The sequence below is a fragment of the Chelonoidis abingdonii genome, chromosome 1, assembly GCF_003597395.2.
Source record: "Chelonoidis abingdonii isolate Lonesome George chromosome 1, CheloAbing_2.0, whole genome shotgun sequence".
Lineage (NCBI taxonomy): Eukaryota > Metazoa > Chordata > Testudines > Testudinidae > Chelonoidis > Chelonoidis abingdonii.
Window position 1 is genome coordinate 98,333,202 of NC_133769.1, and position 19,605 is coordinate 98,352,806.

Below are 19,605 nucleotides of genomic sequence, written 5' to 3' on the forward strand. Positions count from 1 at the left end.
TGCTGTATGCAGATGTAGTAATGCCTCCCTGCTCCTACTTGATGCAATATCTCCTACTTGCTTTGCTATCCAAGGATCATATTTGTTCTCTTAGCTACAGCATTACAGAGCTTTGCCATGGCTCTAATTTTTGCAAGTGACTGCAAGCTGACAATGACTTTAAAACAAAGAAAATTGCATAAAACTGCATTGCCATGAAAGTGCTTTAGGCAGGGCCAAAGCATTCTGGTCCCACCTTGGAAAGAGGAATGAGATTTTAGGGAGATTTGCACTTTACATTTTTCACCCAGCTGCTGGTAGGACACAAGAGCAAACGAGGTGGGAGGATCCACTGACCTGAGCCATCCCGGCTGTCCAGGAATTTGTCAAATTCCTCCATGTTCGATGAACTCTCATCTTCGTCCGAGTACGACCGGTTGGCATCACCCTGGAATGGAAAAATCAAAGCAAAGTTCTGTGATTCATGAGCCCCCCGGGGAAAGGATTCTGTTCCCTCTGATTGTCTATTGCCACAGATGATAGAGAAATCTCTGTGTGGTCTGCAAGTGCTTAGTTGCTGAACTCCTGGCCCATGGAGGGGGACTGAGTCACCTTTGCAGGATGCATAGGATGGGGTGGAAATTGTTAACCCCCTCCTCCATATCAGTGGAGGAAAGGGAATGTCATAAGTGGAATGTCATAACTTGAGATCCCCTCCTCGTCCCCTCAAGCCATCTCCCTCATCTGCACCTCATCTCCACGGAGTGGCCACTCACCTCAGCCTGGAAGCCCTCCACCAGGATAGCCACCAGCAGATTGAAGAGGACATAGTTGCCAAAGGTCATGAGGGCCACAAAGTAAAGGGATGCCCATGGTGAGGTGGAGGCCATGCCATTATACAGCACAACATTCCAGTCCTCCTGGGTCAGGATCTGCAAGACAGAAGAGAGGCAGCGTGAGCCCCCTAGAGCAAAGTGAGAGTGAAAGGGATTACAGAGGAAGGAGGCTGCATTAGCAGTGAGAGGAAAATCATCTGACCACCACACGCTTATTGCAGAGTGAGGCTCCCCATCTTCTCCCAGCATCCCACTCCAAGTGCCTAATGATTGCCATCTGTGAACACGGTCCATCTCTCTTGCTGTGCCCATGGCAATAGCTCAAGAGACCTCAGGCCAACGGGAAGAGACAAACACACACAAGCATAGTCTGCACGCTACAGCAACAACATTAAACACAGGAGGTGCCCCAACAGCTCTGACCTTTCTAACTACCACATCCTTCCATTGTCTTGTTGCTCTTTGGAGGTCGCAAAGATGTCAGCTGCTTGATTACAGTGTGCGTCTGTCGCTCCTCTCTCAGCATCGCAATCTGGAGCCTCATGGCTTGGTTTTTGAGTCACCAGGAATGAGTATAACATTCAATTGTACAAACCTACAACTAATTCCTGATCCAATTCACTTTGAGATCCCCCTCCAATCCCATTGTCTGGCCTGCCCATGGAAGCTGTGTTAACTCACCTGGAACACAGTGACGATGGCCCAGAGCAAGGAGTCAAAATTCTTCCGGTCAGGGACAGTGTCTCCGGTGTCTGTCCGGAGGCTGAATTTGCACCCAAAGATGTGCATTCCCAGGATGCTGTTGGGTGGGGAAGAGGAGACGGTGTCCAATTTAAATATCTCTGCCACCAAAATGAGCTTGTTAGAGCGGTTCCCCTTTTTTCTTTCACAATCCAACCTGCTGCCACTTGTCACCAGAGTAAGGGATATAAAAATATAGCTAACCCATCCAGACCTATCAATGAAGGAGGGCAAGACACTGATCAGCCTCATGGACCTTCTTCTTCCCCCTGCACCACCATAAGCAACAAGACCCCCAGCTTCTGGCTACTCCATCCAGTCCTGCCCCCTGCCCACTATCTCCACCATTCTCTCGTTCCATTGCCTGTCTCCACCCACTTCTAGCTTATCTGCATTGTGTGCTGTGAAATATTGCCAGGTGCTCCACACCACAATTCTGTAATAGTTAGTGGGGGTAGGGGAGGGAAGAGTCAGACTATCCCCTGAAGTGAACAGCAGTTCACTGACAGAATTCGCCCTTTCTCATGGAAATCCAGATCAGCACACTCCCTGGCTGGCAAAGTTTCTCCACCCCCCGCCAAGCCTCTACTTGTGAACACCTGAGGGCCAGATCCTCAGCTGATACAGTCAATTTACACCAGCTGAGGATCTGTCTCTGAGAACTAACCAAGTTCCTCTTGATGTCTAAAGTAAAGACTTGGGCAGGTTGAGTCACAAAGAGATTGGCACCAGGGTTTGTATATGCCCTGTGATGCCTCCTCAAATTGCTCTGAAGACAACACCTCCTCACCTGAATATAAAGATGAAGAGCATAAGGAGCATACAGAAGGTGGCCACATTGTCCATGGTCTTCATCAGCACCACCAGCTGGCGTCGCAGAGCAGGCATGAAACGCACGAGCTTCAGCACCCGCAGGAGGCGGAAAGTTCTCAGCACTGACAGCCCCCCATCTGACTGCCCAATGATCTCCCAGATGCTGTGGCCCAGAGATACAAAGGAGAAGAGAGAAAGTTGGACAAGGAGAGAAGCAGATGGAAAGGGACAAAGAGAGAGAGTAGTAGAAAAACAGGACAGAGGTGGTGAGAGGGGGAGAGAGAACTCTTTCACCAATGCAGCATCTGTGTGTGTAAAAGAGAGAATCTGTATGAACTGAGAGAGTGTAAAAGAGAGAATTCTGTGTGAATCAAGTGTGTGTTGGTAGGGAGTGAGTGAGAGTGCGTGTGTGTATGTGTGCACGTGTGTGCACAAAAATCTGTGTGTAAAAGAGAATCTGAATCAGGTGTGTGTATGCAGTGTACACTTTGTATGTATACGTCCGTAAAACTGCATTTCTTGCTGGGGACAATTGAAGTACTGCTCAGCTACTCAGGAGTTTCCAGATGCTGCATCATAAGGACCTAGGCTGGAAAGCTCCTTTCTAATACTTTGCACTTCTAAAGCATTTTTCATCCAAGTATCTCAGAATGCTTTACATGCACCAATTAATTAAGCCTCATAGACTTCTGATGTAGATAACTATTATTACCATCCCCATTTTACAGAGGGGGAAACTGAGACACAGAAAGGTTATGTGAATTGCCCAAGGTCAGTGAGTCAGTGTTTGAGCTTGGAATAAAATCTAGATCTCCTGATTCTTTGCCTTGTGCATTAGCCATGCTTTCTCTCATATTTTAACTGATTAAAAAGCTGAAGCAGGTATGGCACAACAACATAGTTCAGGCACTGATCTGCCTCTCTGTATCTGCACCTCAGCGTCCCCAGCCTGGTCTCCCTATTTTGGGGTCGTCACCTGATGATGACAATGATGCTGTCGAAGATGTTGTAGGGATTGCGGAGGTAATCAAAGAGGCCAAACGCAGCGAGTTTCAGGATCATCTCCAGGGCAAACATGCTGGTGAACACAACATTGCTGATCTCCAAGATGTTGGTCAGTTCTTCTGGCTGCAGTAGTAGCAGAAGCAAGGATCAGAATCAGGCAAGATCTGAAAACATCACCTCAGAACCAAAGGATACAATTCTCATATGGCACAGGGTTGTGCATGGATGGGAATCATGAGGGAAATGCTGATGACAGAGGAGACCAATGGTACCATCTTTGGACTTTTCTATACTTAAAATGCTACAGTGACACAGCTGTGCTACTTTGGCATCTCAGTGCAGACACTACGTATACTGACAGAAAGGTTTTCCCATCGTATAAGAACTCCACCTCCCTGAGAGGCAGCAGCTAGCTTGACAGAAGAATTTTTCAATCTACCTAGTACTGGAAGACTTAGGTCAGTTTAACTAAATGGCTCAAGGGTGTGGATTTTTCCACACTCCTCAGCGATGCAGTTATGATGACCTAATTTTCTAGTGTAGCCCAGACCTCAGTATTCTTTTTCTCCTTTGTGTTTACACAGTCCCTCTCCACCAAGTTCCCAACTCTACCTCCCAACCTTCTCCCTGCCCCCTTTCCTTTCTCTTTCCACACATCTGCCCTTTGGTCCCTTGTTTTCTCTCTTTTCTACCCCACTTTCCTCTCCCCCCTTCTCTCCCTCCTTTTCCTTGCCAGAATTCATTTGCTGGGCCTGCTCTGGCAATCTTTTCTCATACCTTCCTCTTTGCAGTGGTCTAAGTAATTACCCAGGGTAATGTCAGAGTGCATGAATAACGCATCAGCAACGAGAAGTAGCCTGTTAATGTCTAACAACAAGGGACAGAGAGAACAAGTGGGAATAAGAATCAGAGGGAAATGGACAATGAGGAAGAAAGAGGAAACTGGCGAGACAAAGGGAGAAATTCCCAAGAAACCAACAGGGCAAATGTGTCGATAAAAGGAAATAACTAGTTCAGTGCAGGATATTTGCATCTACTGAATCCGTGACCTTGCCACAGGTAATTCAGTTTCTTCCAGCCAAAGGGTGGTGTGTGTTGGAGAGAGAAAAAGAGAGAGAGAGCTTTAATGACTCAATCAGTTGAACAAGCCTGAGCAAATTCAATTACTCCTCCTTTTGTTTTCAGAATTAATGGATGTTTCTTTGCTGTGCTCACTTCTTGGAGGCCCCTCTGACAAGGCTGGGAAAGGGTCCAGCCTGTTTGCTCAGGAATGATTAAGTGGATGTTTTTATGGCTGAGGGCTGAGCTGACACCATTGATGACAGATTCTTTCCATCCTCTCTCAGAAACGGGGTGTGGGGGGGGGAAGGAGCCCTCCCCCCAGTTGATTATGATAGACTCACTTATATGTGTGGGTATTCTGGCTCCCCTCACTGGCTGAGTTGCAACTCCACTAGGCTAGCCAGCAAGGGGAATGGAAATAAACATAACAATGTCTAACACATTCCTGTCAGTAGGGGGCAGACTCTCTCTCCTCTGCTCTGTCGCAAGTACTTCAATGAGACTTTAATGGCATGACAAGCAACCAAAGTGTCACCAACATGAAAAGAAAGTCAGACTCCTCATGTATATGTCACTACAATCCATCCAGGGCCTGGTCTACACGTGAATAACATGGCTGAAGTCGACGTACTTAGATCAACTTACTGTGGTGTCTTCACCGCAATGAGTCGACTGCTGCTGCTCCCCCGTCGACTCTGCCTGTGCCTCTCTGTGTGGAGTACAGGAGTCGAGGGGAGAGCGCTCAGAGGTCGATTTATCGTGTCTAGACTAGATGCAATAAATTGACTCCCGCTGGATCGATTGCTGCCCGCCGATCTGGCAGTTAGTATAGACATACCCCAGGATAGGGTTTCATATATGAAGTCTGATTCCACCCACGCTTCCCTCCCTTCCATCCCTAAAGGAGCAGCTCCCCCAAGTCCAGTCCTAGAGGGAATTGACATGAGCTAGCCTAACACATTCTGTCCACCAGGGGGCAGCAGCATTCACTCTCTAGGGTGCACAGGTCCCCCCACACACACATCGGGTGTCCATCACAGATCCACTTGGATCAGTCGGTCATGTGACTAGCCTTTCTTCATGTGGGGCTGAGCTACCCATAAATGCCAGGTCATAACTCTGACATCACACAAAATTACTGACAGAGGGACTGCTGGCACCCCCTGGTGGTGATAAGAGAGGACAGGCACTTGTGAAATTAGGGGAGCCAATCAGAAATGGAGACGGGGACTCCATCTAGGCCTAAGCAAACTTTCTCCACTGAAGTCAGCACTGCCCCATGGTGCTCCATGTGGAAGAGACTCATTGACTCACCTTTTTTATTGACGATGACAATGGCAGGGTTACTGTCTTTTTAAAGGAAAGGTGCTTAAATTAAGAAAATAATGGGGTCTTCTCCCTTCCCCATAGGCTGTACCAGCAGTACACTGGGTGAAGGGGTGCTCACACACGCACACACACTAATCCAGTTCTGGTTCTTTCCCTCCTGCCTCCTCCCACGGGCTGCACCTAGAGTCCATTCCAGGAGGCACAAGAATCCAGCTCTAATTGTTCTTATCTCAAGTAAATGAATGGACTGGATCCCGCTCCCAAGTCACTGTACCCTCCATGTCATTTCTAACTGAGCTTTCATTCCAGTTACTGAAGCCAGCCCCCACCCCCAACCATATTCTTTATGAAAATATGCTTATGATATGAATATGACATAACAGATATACTTTATGCATGATGGCTCATATAAGATATCATTGGAAAGGTTGTCATTTACTAAAAGCGAATATCCAATTTGTATGCTTGTATCATTTCTGTATCTGAAGCTAGGAATATTGACTATGTATCTATATTTCAACGATGTTATTTTGGGTGACACCCCCTGCTAACACTTCAGGTATAACAATGAAAAAGCTGGACAGTGCTGATGGCCCATCAGCAAGAGACAATGGACTGTAAAGGAGCTTAGTCTTCCTGTGAACCTGTGGGCCAGCCTGTGAAGAATGGCTAGAGGGGCCTTACGGAGTCATGTGACCATGTCACCTGATACTGGAACCCATCTCGAATTCTGTACTTTTCCACAAGAAGCTGGGGATGGAGGGGTCAAACTAGGACTCCTGCTTTATGCAAATCCTATTTAAGGGCGGGGAGTGAAGTAATCCAGGTCATCAGTTCTCCCCTGCTGCCCTGTCCAAGATGACTGCTGGAAACATCTAAAACTGAACTGGGAGAAAGAACTGGACCCAGGCTGGAAGAGCGTCTGGTCCGTGAAGAAGATTATTAGAACCACATTTAGGGTGAGAACTTACATGTAAGCAGCTCCTTTAGTGTATTATGCTTAGTTTGCATGCTCTGTTTTATTTTCTTAGTAATCTACCTTGTTCTGTCTGCTATCCCCTTGACTACTTAAAATACATCTGTTACAGTCAGGGCTGGTGCAACCATTTAGGCGAACTAGGCGGTCGCCTAGGGTGCCAAGATTTGGGGGCGCCAAAAAGTGACGCCCCCCCCAAAATTTTTTAAATGGTTGCAGCCACTGCTGCTGGAGGGGCTGAGCTGCCGGCAGCAGCAGCTGCCTGCCGCCGGCACGCAAGTTCCCCTCGGGTCAGGGCGCCGCGCGTCAGCGCGCCCTGAGGTCAGCGAGCCACCGCGCAGCCAGCAGCCAGGGCACCCCCTCCGGGTCAGGGAGCCGCCGCCGCAGCCCGGCAGCCCAGGGCGCCCCTCGCCCTGGGTCCAGCGAGCCGCCGCCGCAGCCCAGCAGCCCAGGGCGCCCCCACCCCGGGGTCAGGGACCGCCGCCCCGCGACCCAGCAGCCCAGGGTGCCCTCCCCCTGGGGCAGGGAGCCGCGGCTCCAGTGGACCTGCCCAGGCATGCCTGCGGCAGCTCCGCTGGAGCTGCGAGACCCGCGCGCAGCAGGGGCGCGAAATGTCCCGGCACCTAGGGGCGCCCAAACCCTAGTGCCGTCCTGTTTAACAGTTAATACATTTTTTCTGGTTGTATAAAATAACCCACGTTTCTGTGATCTTCTAAGGGGGGGTGAGGGAGTTGTGCAATATCTTCCTCCACATTGAAGAAGGAAAAGGAAAATTTCATATAATTTGGGTATTTTTTTTTACTCCAAGCGTGGGGTGGACAATTAGGGGCTGTGGCAAGCCCGTTAAATGAGCCTTCCCAGGAGCGCACCTCTGTCTCTCTGATTAGCTGGGTGTGGGCCCTGCCTTGGATCTGTGCTGGAAAAAGGGCTGGGGAGCAAGACTAGATAAAAGGGGGCCCAGGCTGGCAGAACAGTGCTGATCAGTGGGCATCCCCACACCAGGTGACCATCCAGGGGGTGCAGCCCGTCGTAACCGTACCTCCATGGTCCTTTTCTAACTGAGCTTTCATTCCAGTTACTGAATCAGCCAAACCCACACATCTGCTTGTTGCCTGTACTGCATTTGACACATGCTGACCAAACCATTCTTCACTCACCCTTTCTCTTTCAGCAACTCTACCTTTCCCCTTCATTCACTAGGACCTGCTTTGATTTCATTCTGGCTGGGGAAGGGGGAATTTGCAGGCTGCCCCATGCAGCAAATTTTATATACACTGCCAGTTTCTCTAAAATCAAAATAAAAGGGGGGGAGACTTCCAATTTCCATCATTCACTTTGAATAACAAAACAGCTTCCTGAAAAAACTATGGAGGAGAGAGAGAGAGAGAGCAGCGAGGACAGAGATGAAGATAACCTCAAGCCAGGCAGTAATGACACTAGCAGGGGATGAGAGGCCCATATGCTAACAGAGAACCAATTCAGCATGAATCAATGATTATGTCAGTGAGATGAGAATGTAAAAAGATGACTGGTATAATGGTGATTAGCTTTCTCTCTGCTTGTCCATGCATCGCTCGCTCACTGTCTTGTAGGCGCAACTGATGTTTTAAAAGTCCTGGTTGCATCTTCTAGGTAAAAGGTCACTTGTTCTCTCCCGCCCTCCTCCCCTCCTGACATTTGTTTCTCTAATCAAGCCCACACCTGTTAATCTTTTTCTAATGGGCATCATTCACCTCCTTCCCCAAACATTCTCCAGAGAGACGGTCAGGAAGGGGGAAGGGAAAGAGGTGGGTGGGAATAGAAGGTCAGATAAGGGAGAAAGGAACGAGGAAAAAACAAACACGTTCCATACCACCAAAAAAGGAAGAGGAGTAGAGTGAAGGATAGAGACGAAAAGAGACGATGACAGAAAAGAAGAGAAGAGAGATACAGAGAAAGATTAACGAAGAAGTGGAAAGAAAAAAAGAAAAGGCGATAAGGGAGGGAGAGGAGCCAGCTGATCATTAGGCCTGAGGCAACACACTCCAAGAACAAAGGCAGACCTGCATTGCAGCTTTTCTGGAGAGAGAGATAATTAGCCAGAGTGAAAAGAACCATGTAGCGTGGCAGCCCAAGTGCTGTTGGTGGGGCTAGAGGCCCCCATACTCTAGGCCTTGGCTACAACTGGAGAGTTGCAGCGTGGTAGTGGCTTTACAGCGCGCAACTTACTCCGCCGTCCCACTGGCAAGGACATACCGGCACTGTATCTCTCTACAGCAGCTGGTTGTACTTGCACTGGACGAGAGGAATAAACGGGAACAGCGCTGTGCTTGCAGTGCCAGTTGTAAACAAGCAATTAACCCTACCTACGCTGTAACTGACCCTTTCCAGCTATTTCCATATGCTTTTAACTAAAGAATTCTCTTTGGATGGCTACATTTTCAGCTTACAGCATGGAGTTACAGCTGTCTTGCGTAAGCTGTGTAGGAAAGCGCTGCAGCGTTGCACACATTTGCAGCCATTTGCAGCCGCTGTTGGGAGTGGCTGAACAGGCATTCTGGGATACCTCCGAATACCTCTGGAGGCCAATTACAGCGCTTTTGGTGGCCACATTGGTGGAGCAGCGCTGCATCACCAGCTCTGCAATCGTTATACCCCAGGCAGAGCAGGAGTACAGCCAGCGCTGCAGCCAGGGAGATGCAGCGCTGTATGTGCCTTGCAAGTGTGGACGATGAGTAAGTTGCAGCGCTGTAAACTCACCACCAGCACTGCAACTCTCCAGTGTAGCCAAGCCCTTTGCTTTGTTGTGAACTCGTGGCTCCCGGAGCTGCTTATCTAAAAAACAAAGACAGCTACTGTTTGCTCGAGCAGAGGCAGGCAGGGAATGTCCACAGCTAGTGTTTGCTTGAGGAGAGAAACAGCACGGCGGGCGGGGGGGGAAGGGAGGGAGTCCGTCGGAGAAGCTGCTTATCTGGTCTGAAGGCTATTTGCATTTAAGAGTGAATGAGAGAGGGGTGGGGGAAGTGGTCGGAATTTGCAAGGCAGGGTGCTGACACAGAGTCGGCTCCAAAAATCCACTCTCTCTCCCCCATGCTCCCTGTCACACTCCACCCCACCCCCCTCTTTTGAAAAGCAGGTTGCAGCACTTGAACATTGGGATAGTTGCCCATAATGCACCACTCCCAACACCGCTGCAAATGTGGTCACACTGCAGCGCTGGTAGCTGTCAGTGTGGCCACACTGCAGAGCTTTCCCTACACAGCTGTAGGGAGATAGGTTTAACTCCCAGCGCTGTACAGCTGCAAGTGTAGCCAAACCCTAAGAGAGTTTCCAACACATCTGGGACTAGCAATACCATCATGGGTTTTCAGCTTAAATGTGACTGACAGCGGACACAGCTGATGGCTGGGGCAGTGTGTGTGTGCGGGGGGATTGGGAGATGGGGCTTCTCTCTAGCAGAGGAAGGGTAATCTTGATGGAGGGGGGAGACTGAAAGGAAGCCAATCAATCTCCTTCCGGCTGCTCCCACACAAGTAACCACAACCAACTGGTTAACACAGGGTTGCAGAAAACTGCTTTGGATCAAATAAATAGCAGCCCACCATTTTTTCCCCACTACTTTTTGGGCGGGTTAACAAAAACATAGTTCCACTTTCCTTTTTGAGCCATTTCCAGGCTTCCTGGCTCTTTCCAGAGTCAGAAAAACTCACAAAGCCATGAGGAAAGGTGTGCAATTCACCATCTCCTGCCTAGCCAAAAGCAGGGAGTATCAGAAATCTCCCCAGCACAGAAGCCTGTTTTCTCTGTCTCACATACACAATTGCCAGCTCATAGAATGCACAAGTCTCACGCATGAACACTGGGGAGAAACACTTAAACTGAACTTTTCCTAGGTATGGAGTGTTGGGGCCCGAGTAGGGGAAGGGGAAGGAAGCAGTCAGATGTGAATTGGGGAGTCATGGTTCGGGCAACTTTTTCTTGTACCAGAACTAGTTTGTCTATCCTGAATCTGGATTTCTTTCCAAATCCATGAAACTATCTGATTCAGATTCCCATAGTAGTGAACCCTCTTTCCCTACTAGGATTAAGCAGATGTGTGAAACAATGTAGTCCACTTCTATGCTGGGGGAAGCTGATTTCATTTGGAGCCCCCCCTTAATGATCAGATGATGGAGCTGGGATGAAGGAGAGCAGCTGTTTGGTCTTCACTTCCCCACCACCACCCACCTACCCTTCCTTCCTTGAACAGAGGAATTGCTATCCTGGATAAGACCCTAGGGTCCATCTAGTTCAATATTCTCTCTCTGACTGGGGCCAGCACTAGATGCTTCAGAAGGAGGTGCAAGAACACCTGTAATATATCAGATGACCTGTCCATACAGGGAATTTCTTCCCCCAGGTCTAAATTGGCAACTATGCAGAAATCTTACTGGGGTGACTCCCCGTGGGATCATAAGACCAGCCCCATATATCAGTACTCGGATATCAGGGTGATAAGTACGTTATAAATATAATAGAGAGATTTTTCTAGTTTGCTCATATTTGTAAATGACATCAAAGTAACCCAACAGTAACTGGAGAATCATAGAAATTAGAGATAGAAAACACTGATTTGGTCACATGTAGTCCAGTCTCCATCCCACATCCAATTCAGGACTTCACAATTCTTTGTCTCACTCCATTTTTAGACAGTTTAGATGATGGGGTCTATATCAGTACCCTGGGCAGATCAGTTAATAGTCTAATAAATCTCACTTCAGGAAGGTATTAATAGTATTTATTATTTATATTATGGTAACCCCCAGAGGCCACAGTGAAGACCCCATTGTGCTGCGTGCTGTGCCGATACACAGGAAGATACGGCCCTGATTGGTGTTTACACCCTTTGAACAATTGTGGCTAGTGATCATGTTGTCCTGTGCCTCACCCCTTAGTCATACTTTAGCTAAGTGATACAGATTTAGCTCTTTTAATCTTTTCTCATGATTCAGTCCCTCCAGTCTGCTAGTAATTTGTATTTCTCGCCTCTGAGCTCCCTGCAGCTCAACAGCATTTTTCTGGTACTGAGGTGCCCAGAGCAGTTTTTACTCTGGGATCAAACTGTGGCTACTCCTACACCTATCAGAGACTGGCTAGGGTAGGAAACACAGTCTAGTGGCTAGGGTATTGGATGAGGACGGAGGAGCCTTGGAGATCAATTCATGGCTCAGCCAGAGACTTTCTGTGTGGCTTTGGACAGGGCACTTAATCTACCCTGTGCCTCAGTTCCCCATCTGTAAGGGGATGATAACCCTTCTCTACCTCACAGGGGTGCTGTTAGGATAAAATCCATTAATGACTGGGAGGTGCTTGGGGACCTCTAGTGATGACAGCTATACACATACCTAGATAGATAGTTGCTTTCCATGTCATGATCCACCTGTTAATTGATGCTGCCAGACCTACAGAGGAGCTCAGGACCCTCAGGGAATGGAAAGATTCTTGGTTGTAGTAACCACAAAACTCACCAGCTTTCCTCAGTCGTTCTCCAGAGATAGACTGTGCTTGTGCATCTCTTAATTAAGCTGGAAAGTCTAGCTAGCTGATGGATTTGAATTCAGATGCTGGTGAAGTCTCTGTGACACCCCTAGAGAGCACATTAAACTAAACCAAACAGACTAAGGATTCAGTCAGCTAATGAAGAGAGAAATGAGGGAGAAAGATGGGGGAGTGGAAAAGACAAGAGAAAAGGGAGGGTAAAGGAGACAAGGAGAGAAAGAAAAGTTGGGGATGAAACAGATCAGGGGGGATAAGCAGAAGGAACAAAAGAAGATGAAAGAAAAAAAGATGGCCACGGCCAACATGACTGAGTGCAGAAACAGGCACAGGATAGCCCCTGCATGGTCCTTACTCCATCTCAAACCCATGACGGGACCCCATGCGCTATCACATGTCCAAATTGTTTTCTCTCCACCTCTGCTAGGTTGTAAGCTCTCGGGGCAAGGTCTATGTCTCCTTAAGAGATTTATGCAACATCGAGTGCACAGTTGGCACTCAATAAACAATAACAACATGAGGGAGAGGAGAGATTTAATGTCAAGAGGAAGTGACCCAAGAGCCTCTCCTCAGGTCCTCACTGGGTCATTCAACTTTGGATGCTGCCCAAGGAGACTCACCACTGGATGCAGCTCAGGTCTAGACCATGTGATTTGGCAGGCCCATGCTGCCTGATTCTACCCCAGGCAACCCACAGTGCTAGAGCCCCTCACCCCCTCCATTCTAAGTTGCTGGATATTATTGTGGCCAATAGGGTTTAAGGTGCCCACTTCCCCACAAGGGTGTGTTACCTGTTCATGGTGCTCAATGCCCATGCTGATGGTGTTTACTAGGATGGCTATCATGATCCCACGGTTGAAGTACTTGCTGTCCACAATCCCCCTTAGTTTGACCCTCATTTCTCGCCACAGTTCACCACAGAGCCTCAGCCATCCGCCCTCTTCCCCCTCCTCTTCCTCCTTCTCCAGATCTGTGGCACCTTCGCTTCCTCTTCTTCTTTCTCTTTGCTCTTCACTGGCCTCTCCTTCCTCCTGGTCCGAATCAGCACTATCCAGGATGGAGAGCCTCCGGGCTGCCTCACACTGCACTCTGTGACATCTGGGGCAGTTGTTGGGGTCAGAGGTCAGGGTCACAGCAATGGGCTGGATGAGGGCATGAGGAGTGTATTCGAGTGAGTTGTGTTTCTGGCAATGCCCTGGGGAAAGAAATCATTACAGTTAAAGTAACAGGGCTCAATTTTCAAATAAGGCATACAAATCAGTGCACCACTTGGATGCTTAAATAGCAAGAAGGCACCAAAAGTGGAAAGCCAGGCTTTTTAACCGTGAGGTTGATTAAAGACTGGAACAGCTTATCAAGGGAAGTGGTAAATTCATCATCATTTGGAGTCTTTAAATTGAGATTGGATGCCTCTGTAAAACATACACTGTAGTTCAGCCACAAGTGATTAGGCTCATCACAATTCACTCACACTGTAGGGAAGAATTATTTCCTTCACTGCATGAATCAGTGGGTGAAATTCTGTGACCTGTGTCACACAGGAGATTGGATGAAATGATCACAATGGTCCCTTCTGGCCTTAAAGTCAATGAGAGCATATGGAGTGCCTAAAGGCAGAACTGGGCCCCCTGATTTAGGAACTCACTTTTTGACAGCATCTTAAAGAGCCAGAAGAGTGACTTTGAAAATGGCATTTCTTTATACAGTGACTCCTCACTTAAAGTCATTCTAGTTAACGTTATTTTGTTGCTGATCAATTAGAGAACATGCTTCTTTAAAGTTGCACAATGCTCCCTTCTAAGTTGTTTGGCAGCTGCCTGCTTGTCCACTGCTTGCAGAAAGAGCAGTCCTTTGGAGCTAGCTGGTGGGGGCTTGGAACCAGGGTGGACAGGCAGTCCACCTATAAGCTCCCCACTCCCCTAGGTTCCCTGTGCAGCAGCTGCCCAGCAGGCTAGCAGTTGCCAGCAGTTCAGCTGTCCCTCCCGCAACTACCGTGTGCTGCTCCTGCCCTCTGCCTTGGAGCTGCTCCCGAGAGCCTCCTGCTTGCTGTGCGGTGGGGGTGTGGGAGAGGGGGGGCTAATGTCAGGGTGTCCCCCTCCTCCCGCTCCTGCCCCTCGCTCCTTTACCCCATCTCCGCAGAGCAGGGGGAGGGCACGACAGGGCTCAGGATGGAGGGTACTTGCTGGCAGCAGCTGTTGTCTCAACTTGCTGATCTACTTAAAAAGACAGTGAACTAAGAATGGGGTCAGCATACTTAAAGGGGTAATGCATATCTCTCTCACTCACACACAGTGTGTCTCTGTCTGCCATGCTGTCTCCCCTCCCTCCCTTCGTGCTGCTTTGTAGAGTGTGAGGCTACATTAACAATGTGTTAACCCTTGAGAGCTCAGCCCAGTGCTAGTTCATCATTTAGCAGTAGGGCATTCCCTGGGAAATATCCCACCCTCTTCCATCCTCTGACTCCACCACCTCACACAATCATCATTGCTGTGTACAGTGTTGTTTGTTTAAAACTTATACTCTGTGTGTGTGTATATATAGTCTTTTGCCTGGTGAAAAAAATTTCCCTGGAACCTAACCCCCCCATCTATTTACATTAATTCTTATGGGGAAATTGGATTCGCTTAACATCATTTCGCTTAAAGTCGCATTATTCAGGAACATAACTACAACGTTAAACGAGGAGTTACTGTACACGACACTGTGTGTATGAGATCAGATTTGTTGGCTTTAGTGACCTAACAAAGTTTTTATTCCTTTTTCCTCCTGTTAGTTCTGGAGAGCCAACATAGCTACGCAAGAGTGAGTCAGAGTCCAGTGGTACAACAAATTGCCAGTTGCAGAAACTTTATTATTGGTGAACAGGCGCAAAAGTGGAAGGCTGAGCCTGCAGGGCTGGCAGTTAGAAATTCTATCTGTTCACTCATAAAGTGAATTCACTTGATACAGAAGCCTTTGAGACAATTAACATAGAACCCATAAAGCCATATTTATTGTCACTCTTCAGACTAGAACTGCAATTTAAATTATACAATTGTAGCTCACGTCTAATTTTACGTATTCAAAAAATGTTTCCACTGGCCCTTCAAAAATTACGCTGTCCCCTCCCCCCACCCCAATTCTGCCAATACGCCTCAAAACTGTGTACTTCAGCATTTCTTTCTATTCTGGTCCTCGGACACCCCCCATCACTGCACTGCAAAAGCACCTCAACCCTGATCTGCAGTATCTTTGTTCCTTAATCTTGAGGTCCCACAGGGTCTGCTTAAGCAGCTCAATTCCCCTCTCTCCCACTCTGCTAATGCATTTAATCCAATTTGCAATACCCTCTGCTATTCCAGATCTGGAACCCTTTACAAGAACCTGTTGATACCTCCCAATCCTACCATTCAGCAGCCCCTGGAATGCTAGATCTGGCTTTCCCACACAATTCCTGCCAGCAACACGTATTGCTATTCCGATGCATTGCCTGCCTCCCCCATGCTCCTGTCCAACTCCTAGTGCCTAATATTAATTCTGAACTGATACAAACGTTTTTTTTTCTCCTGCTGATAATAGCCCACCTTAACTGTTTACTCTTTTTATAGTTAGTATGGCAACACCCATTTTTTCATGTCCTCTGTGTATATATATCTTCCTACTGCATTTTCCACTGCTTGCATCCGATGAAGTGGGATTTAGCCCATGAAAGCTTATGCTCAAATAAATTTGTTAGTCTCTAAGGTGCCACAAGTACTCCTGTTCTTTTTGCGGATACAGACCCTAACATGGCTACCATTCTGAAACTTCTACTGACATTCCCAGCTTTGCCCTTGGGATTCTTACTATAGCGTCTCTGTCCTTTCCCATTCACATCAAGCTTGGCACTGCCTGGCTCCATCCGGCCCTGGCGTCGGTCCTGCAGGCTGTTGTAGAGGCTAAGTGTGCGACGCTTGGCTTTGCGCACGATGTGGCAGACATACTGGAAGATCTCCTCGTAGCAGTCTCCTGGTTCAGTGTAGCTGGCTACGGTGCTGGAGGACAAGTACCGCGCTCGCTGTTCCTGCATCAGCTGGTGCTCCCGTTGCTTGGTCTCAGAGAACTGAGTGGCTATGACCACCAGACACAGGTTGATCATGAAGAAAGAGCCCACCTACAATCAATGAAGGAAGAGGAAAAAAGTGAGAGAGGGAGGGAGAGAAAAATCATGGGGCAAAGAGAAAGAAAGGAGGGAAAAGAAAGGGGAAGGGGAAAATAAAACAGGACAAAGAGAGAAGGAAAAAATAGAGCTAGGTGAGATTCTGCACAAGAAGGTGGGTCCTCAAAAGAAACCTTGCCTGGCTCACCTTTTTTCTAAGTACAACTCCCTTGATGTGATTTTCACTATGTGGCTCAGTGGCTTGCGCAGTGGGCTGGGAGTCAGGAGATTTGGGCTCTATGCTCGACTCTGCCACTGATTTGCTGTGTGACCTTGGGCAAGTCACTTAAAGATGACCTGCAAAGGCTTTTATAAAAATTGGACTTTTGTTCCAAGCTTTCTTCTTTTTGACGTATAAAAGAAGTGTTTTGGTTTCTTTTCCTTTCTTGATTTTTACTTTAGGAAAATTGGGAATGTCATCCCTGCTCTTCCCTAGTACTTCTGGAGGACTTGTTGGCAGTCTCAGAGCATATTTGATCCTAACTCTCTCATTTTAATTGAAAGTATGGGGATGTTGAATCTTTAACAAAGATGGCTCTTCTCCAAAATGTTAACTAGGCACTGAAGTCAAATAGATATTTACAAAAAACAAATAAAAAACAAAGAGCATTAAACAGTCTGACCAAAAATCCCTTCTTTGCTCAACTTTCACTCTCTTGGCTCTTGTGATGTCCTACTTTCATTAGTCCCCGAATCATGAGAGTCTTCCAGTCTAGACAGGCTCTCAATTGCTAATGTAAAAACAAGCAGAACTCTTCATTTTTTAAATAAAATGTTTCAGGCCTTCATTATCCATTCTGCAAAAGCCAAAAAAGGCATTTTTTTCATTTGCAGATCTCCTTTAATCTAGCTATGCCTCAGTTTTCCCATTCCTAAAATGGAGACAATAATGCTGAATGATTGGAGATGTATGGATAAAAATCACAATATCAGTTTTAAATATCTCCATTGTGGGATCAATCTGAATCTCCATAATGGGATCAATACTTTACTGCAGGGATGGGGATAAAAATTCAACAGGAATGCAAATCCAGTCCACACTAGGACTTTTAACCACTCGTTTTGAACACTGTTCCAACATGGTTGGGACCTCCTCTCCAAAGAGTTGTGAACTGTGATATGTCAGTGCTAAAAAGAGGGATTGTTTTAGAACTCTGACTGGATTTTTGTGCTCATCTGAAATGGACCCTGGATGCGACCTGTGGAGAAGACTGAGCTAGATTCCTACAGAGAGACCCTGGAATGGACTCTCGGTGCAGGCACCTGGGAACAAGGAAAGAACCTGAACTGGACTGCTGTGCCCCTGGAGTGGACTCTGGCTGCAGCCCTCTGGGGAGGAGGAGAAAACCTGAACTGGATTCCCATGCTCCACTGGAAGGGCTTCTGAAGGTACCACCAGCATTGTGTTCCCATCACATTCCTTTTCAGATTTAGGACCACTAGCAGAACTACTAGTCCTTCCTTCCCAGGGTGGAATCTCTGATGCAGCTCAGGAATACAACAGAGCTGTATCCAATACTTTCCTATTCATCCTGTTTGGCAGCTGCTCTCCTGGGTCATTAAAAGCATAATCCTCCAAAAGGGAGGGGAGAGCGCAGGTAGGTGAAGGAGAGAACCCCTACTCCAACTCCACTATCTACCTGAGTCAGAAAAGGAAACAGTGGGGATTGTTTATGAATAGTGTTCAAGCATAACTTCCTCTACTTGAATAGATAAAATCCCCCCCTTCACTACCCATACCTAATCACACACACACACACCCGACTCACTTTCTCAGACACATACACACAGGTGGCTAGAGGTTCCATCATGAGATTCAATCCAGTGGCTTTTACTATTTCAAAGGGGAGACGTCTCTGCTGACATACAAATAAGCCTTTGAAAAACGAAGCCATTCCTGGCCAGATCAGCATTATGACAATATATGCAGTTTCAAAATAGAATGCTTCTCCCTGCCCTCTCAATGCCCTTCAAAGCAGTTATAAATCCATTCCCCTTCATCCACAGAGCCCTCCCCTACTTTAGCCCATCTGCCCTTCAGATTTTTTATGTGGCCTAGAAAGGAGGGGAGTAAAAAAGGAAACTGCTGTTTGCTTCAGATCCTTTTCCGCCAGAGGATTCTGGGTAGTTCATACTCTCATCTTGTTTTCATTGATGAGTGAGTGGGAGTCCAAATCTCCTTCAGACATGCCCTCCCCACCACACATATGCTTTTCTATTTACATTGTTTCTCTCCCCTCATATGGAATGAACCAGAGTGTGGAGTTTGGGAAGAGTTGTTGGTTTTTTAATAGGCATTTCTATGGCGTCCTTCACTGTGCTGTCTAGGAACTGCACAAACTAACTGGGGAGGTTGGGGAGAGGAAGATTTATCCCTATTTTACAGATGGAGAAACGGAGGCACAGAAAAGTGAAGCGATTTGCCCCAGGTCAAAAAGTATGACTGCATCAGAGTCATGAATAGAACTCAGATCTCCTGTATCCAATCCTGTGCCACAACGCAGTCCTTCCTCCAGGAGCTCATCTAAAATCAAGAGGAAGGGGGAGGAGGAGGAGGAATGGATATAGCTACTGGACCACCAGCTAATGAACCATTCTTCTGAAGTTATTAAATATGATCGCATGTGTTTGTTTTATTCCTAGGACAACAGGAAAGCCTATGGACATACAGGAGAAGAGTCAAAGGGCGCGTTGGGCTCAACTCTGATTTTTGAACTAGCAGCTTCAGGCATTAAGAACCTGCAGTCTTTTTCTGTTAAGTACCTAACTCACCACATACATGTTGCCCACAAGGCCTTTGGCAAGGAGGCTGACAGTTATTATTTACTAAGTGTGAATAGTGCGTTTCACAGAGTGGTCTGTCTCCTTTAAGGGCAGTGGGGACTGGGAGGGTAGAGAGTCAGTCAGCCCTGTTCCAAGGCACGGCCCCTTTAAGAACAGGAAGTCCTGAGATGGATCACCAGATCAAACTGGGAATGACTCCTAGTGCCTGAGCCACGTGGCCACTTGCTGAGGATTAAAGAGAAATGCACTTAGCTCTGTCCCAAGTGAGAGCCATGTGTGATTTATGGGGGAGGAAGAAGAGAAGGTTCTTCTGGTGGAACTAGGATGAGGGTGGGTTGGGGAAGCCTGCCTGGATTATAGCGTAGCCCCAAGACAGGGTTGTGGAGACT

The 19,605-nt window shown here is 47.5% G+C and overlaps 1 protein-coding gene across 1 annotated transcript in view; it reads right to left on the reverse strand.

The window, feature by feature from the left end:
* Positions 1 to 19,605, reverse strand: part of CACNA1I (calcium voltage-gated channel subunit alpha1 I) — a 162,300-nt gene that overhangs the window by 43,312 nt on the left and 99,383 nt on the right. The window contains exons 7-13 of the mRNA XM_075068160.1: positions 16,081 to 16,387; positions 13,047 to 13,450; positions 3,346 to 3,497; positions 2,347 to 2,532; positions 1,497 to 1,614; positions 756 to 911; positions 337 to 427 (exon numbers count right to left, since the gene is read on the reverse strand). Coding sequence (XP_074924261.1) covers positions 337 to 427; positions 756 to 911; positions 1,497 to 1,614; positions 2,347 to 2,532; positions 3,346 to 3,497; positions 13,047 to 13,450; positions 16,081 to 16,387 — 1,414 coding nt within the window. The remainder of the gene's footprint in view (positions 1 to 336; positions 428 to 755; positions 912 to 1,496; positions 1,615 to 2,346; positions 2,533 to 3,345; positions 3,498 to 13,046; positions 13,451 to 16,080; positions 16,388 to 19,605) is intronic.